At 55.1% G+C, this 4,944-nt stretch overlaps 1 protein-coding gene across 1 annotated transcript; it reads left to right on the top strand.

Moving 5' to 3' along the window:
• Positions 1 to 300: 300 nt before the first annotated feature.
• Positions 301 to 3,720, top strand: LOC100502522 (uncharacterized). Its single transcript, NM_001197000.1, has 4 exons — positions 301 to 741; positions 1,854 to 2,791; positions 2,886 to 3,178; positions 3,304 to 3,720. The coding sequence occupies exons 1-4, from the start codon at positions 412 to 414 to the stop codon at positions 3,459 to 3,461; spliced, it is 1,719 nt and encodes a 572-aa protein (NP_001183929.1). The 5' UTR covers positions 301 to 411; the 3' UTR covers positions 3,462 to 3,720.
• Positions 3,721 to 4,944: the final 1,224 nt, after the last annotated feature.

Here is a 4,944-nt window from a genome sequence, read left to right as displayed (position 1 = left end):
TCTAAAACCCCAAACTTTCGGTTCAGTTTGGTTCTGTTTTTGGTTTTGGGTGAGAATATGCACAGCCCTAGGCTAGATCATCGGTTCGCCGGGCCAGTGCCCAACTGCCCACCAACCGGAGGAAACCAGGGCAGCGACAGCCAGCAACGTGACAACGTAATGCAAACAAAGGGAGCGCGTCATTTTGCTCAAAGAATTTGCCCAAGGAAAGATTCCACCCCGTTGCCTCCCTACGCCGCGGCTATATATATGGCCTTGACCAGGGCACGAACTCGTCCCAAACCAAGCCAGATCATACTAGTACACACCACACTCCCCCGGCTAGCACCGTGCTCTCTAGCTAGCTAGCTAAGCTACTACTGCCCTCTCCTTTCCAGGCGACTTTGCAACCCTAGCAAGAGCATTTTCGCCATGTCTCCCACTATGGCTTCGTCGTTGTGCGTATTTGCAGCGATGTCTGGCGCCAGCGGCAGGCCGTCGGCCGGTGGCTCGGCGGTACCGGGCCGTCTGTCCAGCAGCACACAGGGGGGCAAGGGAAAGCGGGCCGTGGTGCAGCCGCTCGCGGCTAGCGTGGTGACGGAGACGCCAGCGCCGGCCGTAGCTCCGGCTCGGCCCGTCGTCGACGCCCCGCCGCGCCGCCGTGGGGGCCGCGGCACCGTCGAGCACGCGGCGTGGAAGAGCGTCCGGCAGGAGAGGTGGGAGGGGGCGCTGGAGCTGGAGGGAGAGCTGCCGCTCTGGCTGGTGGGTACCACTATTCATCTGGCTATTGGTTTGATCATCGATCTCTGCTGCCTTTTTGTTTTCGGGAAGAGTTGATCGATGATATGACTTTTTGTGCGAACTGGAGTAGTTCCTTTGATGATTCCTGAAGTGACCATAACCTCTCCCATTTTATATAACATTTTTTGACGGTGTTCTAAGCTAAGGTTAGCCATGCTTTTTTTTTTCTTAGAGAATCTGAATCTTTTCCGTTACTTTGGTGGTCCAAAAGAGTCTCCGCGCTTCGTGTATCTACAAACTGACACTTTTTTCAGATCACCTCCCATATATTTTGTACAGGCAAAAGGTGGTAAGCATATCTTCGTTCGTCTACCAAAAATGAAAAGAAAGAAGTAATTTAACGAATAACGTACGAAAGGGAGGGAGTGTTGGCATAAGCACTTTTAGACCAGATCAAATATCGATGGATCATAACAAAAAAAAAATTGAACTAACCTGGCCATTTTCATCGCTGAAGCATCCCAGCTGGCTAGTGCAGGGCAACACCAAACACATCTGTGCACAGACAGGTAAACTAAAGCGCATATAGGCAGCAAAGTCATTAGGGTTACATGCATATCTTTTTTGAGCCAGCGATTGGACACGTAATAACCTAACCTAGAAGGGCAGGAACAGTAGTAGTATTACGGAGAAGCAAGTGTGTTGGATCATCAGCTGTTGGAGATCGAACCGCACTTGGCCATCCATTAATTTAGCTGTGAGCATACATCTCGATGAACCCGAGAGCGTTCGCAAGGGCGCCTATCGAAAAGCGATGGCGTTTTGGCACTCACGGTGCTTTGCGGGGAACAAAACATATATACCAATAAGATTCTCTGTTGTTTTTTACTCATGGCAGCGGCGACAATGCATGGAGTCGCTGTCCTGTGATCATTGCAGCATACTTTGAGAAAAGGGCTGCCGCACGCAGACGCAGCCACGACCTTGTTGCTGTCCCCTAACCACAACTCCACGCAAGTGACGAGACCACACTGTTTCGTCCTAGCTAATTTGTTTATCTTTCCCACGACGACTCCATTTGACTCTATGTGCGTGTGCTATTCTGAAAGAGACCAGCTTGTTTGTGCTTGCAGGATGGCACCTACCTGAGGAACGGGCCGGGCCTGTGGAACCTGGGCGACTACGGCTTCCGGCACCTGTTCGACGGCTACGCCACGCTGGTCCGCGTGTCGTTCCGCGACGGGCAGGCGGTGGGCGCGCACCGGCAGATCGAGTCGGAGGCGTACAAGGCGGCGCGCGCGCACGGCAAGGTGTGCTACCGCGAGTTCTCGGAGGTGCCCAAGGCGGAGGGGTTCCTCTCCCACGTGGGCCAGCTCGCCACCCTCTTCTCGGGCTCCTCGCTCACCGACAACTCCAACACGGGCGTCGTCAGGCTCGGCGACGGCCGCGTCCTCTGCCTGACAGAGACCATCAAGGGCTCCATCGTGGTCGACCCGGACACGCTCGACACCATCGGCAAGTTCGAGTACACGGACAGGCTGGGCGGCCTCATCCACTCGGCGCACCCCATCGTGACGGACACCGAGTTCTGGACGCTCATCCCGGACCTCATCCGCCCGGGCTACTCGGTGGTGAGGATGGACGCCGGGACCAACGAGCGGCGGTTCGTCGGCAGGGTGGACTGTCGGGGCGGGCCGGCGCCCGGGTGGGTGCACTCGTTCCCCATCACCGACCACTACGTGGTGGTGCCGGAGATGCCGCTCCGGTACTGCGCCAGGAACCTCCTCCGCGCGGAGCCCACGCCGCTGTACAAGTTCGAGTGGCACCTCGAGTCCGGCAGCTACATGCACGTCATGTGCAAGGCTAGCGGCAGGGTCGTGGCGACCGTGGAGGTGCCGCCGTTCGTCACGTTCCACTTCATCAACGCGTACGAGGAGAAGGACGACGAGGGCCGCGTCACCGCGATCATCGCCGACTGCTGCGAGCACAACGCCAACACCTCCATCCTCGACAAGCTCCGGCTCCAGAACCTGCGCTCTTCCACCGGCCAGGACGTCCTCCCCGACGCCAGGTACGGTACCAAGTTTAGATCAGAGAGGGAAAGGCTGGTGTCTGAGTCTGACGTACGGGCCGTGGTGTTGGGCGGGACGGGACGGGACATACAGGGTGGGCCGCTTCAGGATCCCGCTGGACGGGAGCCCGTTCGGCGAGCTGGAGCCGGCGCTGGACCCGGACCAGCACGGCCGCGGGATGGACATGTGCAGCATCAACCCGGCCCACGTCGGCAAGAAGTACCGGTACGCCTACGCCTGCGGAGCCCACCGGCCGTGCAACTTCCCCAACACCCTCACCAAGATCGACCTGGTGGAGAAGACGGCCAAGAACTGGTACGAGGAGGGCGCCGTGCCGTCAGAGCCCTTCTTCGTGCCGCGCCCCGGCGCCGTGGAGGAGGACGACGGTTAGTGTTTCGATCGCCGCCGGACTTACCTTTCGACATCCACTGCATGCAATGCGTCCCTACATATATATGGGGCGTGCCAGCTAGTTAAGAATTAACATGTTTGGGAAACTAAACTTTGGCAGGCGTCGCGATCTCGATGGTGAGCGCCAAGGACGGATCGGCCTACGCGTTGGTGCTGGACGCCAAGACGTTCCACGAGATCGCGCGGGCCAAGTTCCCGTACGCGATGCCCTACGGCTTGCACTGCTGCTGGGTGCCTAGGAGTACCTCAGACGCGTAGCGCTAGCAGATCGTTCGACTCTGCTGCTCACATCTCCCACACCGTACGTGCCGACTCGACCGACAGACATGGGCATAGTAGTACAAACAGAAAGGTGTCTCTGCTGCTTTATTTCCTGGCCTTCGGCTGAATGGGAAAAAGGTATACACGTCGTAGTGATGTATTGACAGACATCGTATACGTCTTCCCAGCAAAATGTGGCTGTAGCAATTACACGCGTTTAATTGTACAGAGCTAGCTCATGTGAGCGAGCCCATAGTATTGTTCATTATGTACACATGTAGTACAGTGTTTTGTTTTTTTAAAAAAGATGCCCAGTACAGTAATATTCCTTCGTCGTTCTTTTGCCCTTGCGTTAGCACCAGCTAGCAGGCCGCCGGCGTGCATCATTTCTGGCTATTTATTCACTTAGCGTTAGTAGACGGTCTATCCAAAAATAACAAGTTATCCACAGTGACTTTGTCAAGCGCATGATATCTGCCAGCGGCTGGCCAAGCATATATAATCTTTCAATTTTAAAAATAAGTTAACCACTTGTCATGTCTGTCCGGACAAACTAAACCCTTCATGTTTGATAACTTTGCTTCGCATTACTATTCGACCATAGACCTACACTAGTCGGTTGCTCATACGTTGCGACGGCTTACAACAATACCTACGCAAACTATCCACCAAAAAATCTCAAGATTTTTTATTAATTATCTCTGCTCTCAGCATATTTTTTTTATTTGACTAAGCGCGTCGACATCATGGTAAAGGAAAGGTCATATAGACAGGCGATGCCGAGCCATCGAATAAACAGGCGATGCCGAGCCATCGAATGGGTACCATAGACAGCAAATCAGGGACCCTCATCCCTTCCCTTTCCCACTTCCAAGGTTTCGTAGACCCAGAAGGGAAGGGAAGATGTAGTCATACATGTTCGTTACCAGAGAAAGATACGACGAAGACATAGACATCTGGAGGCAACATAGGTAGTATACCGCTAGATACATATAGGGAGAGAGAGCACGCAAGCGGAGAAAGAAGCCTAGCCAGAGCAGCTCCAAACCGAGAGGCACCCACCAGGCGTCAGTTCGAAAAGGGCGAGAGTGCGAGTGCCTTCCGGCCCTGGACCCGCCGAGGCGACACGACACCACCACCAACTCCGTAGCATATGCCGACTGCTGCCACGCTACAGGCTTTGGTTGTCCAATATCTCAGATCTGGACTCGTCATCGCCAAGATAACCTAAGCGTGGCAGACACCATCGTGTCCTCCTCGGCGACACGCACGAAGAAAAGCCAGGAGCAAGACCGACTCGCCTGTACCCTAAACCTTAAACCGTGGGCAGGGGAAGCAGGTTGGGGAGGAAGAATAGGGCGAAGGCCAGGAAGACGAACGGGACGTCCGATGACGGTGAAAACGATGGTGTGTGCATGTTGTGAAACACTCTCGTGAACGTGCAATAGCCACTACATGGGTCGGTGTCAGAGCTGGTGTC

The sequence above is a fragment of the Zea mays genome, chromosome 3, assembly GCF_902167145.1.
Source record: "Zea mays cultivar B73 chromosome 3, Zm-B73-REFERENCE-NAM-5.0, whole genome shotgun sequence".
In the NCBI taxonomy this organism is placed as follows: Eukaryota; Viridiplantae; Streptophyta; class Magnoliopsida; order Poales; family Poaceae; genus Zea; species Zea mays.
The sequence above is the reverse complement of the archived record's forward strand: the minus strand, read 5'-3'. Positions and strand labels throughout refer to the sequence as shown.

Coding starts and splice junctions, on each gene's coding strand:
- LOC100502522 (NM_001197000.1), top strand. CDS start 412: ATGTCTCCCACTATGGCTTCGTCGTTGTGCGTATTTGCAGCGATGTCT. Junction 2,792..2,885: donor GACGTCCTCCCCGACGCCAG/GTACGGTACCAA, acceptor CGGGACATACAG/GGTGGGCCGCTTCAGGATCC. Junction 3,179..3,303: donor CGCCGTGGAGGAGGACGACG/GTTAGTGTTTCG, acceptor AAACTTTGGCAG/GCGTCGCGATCTCGATGGTG.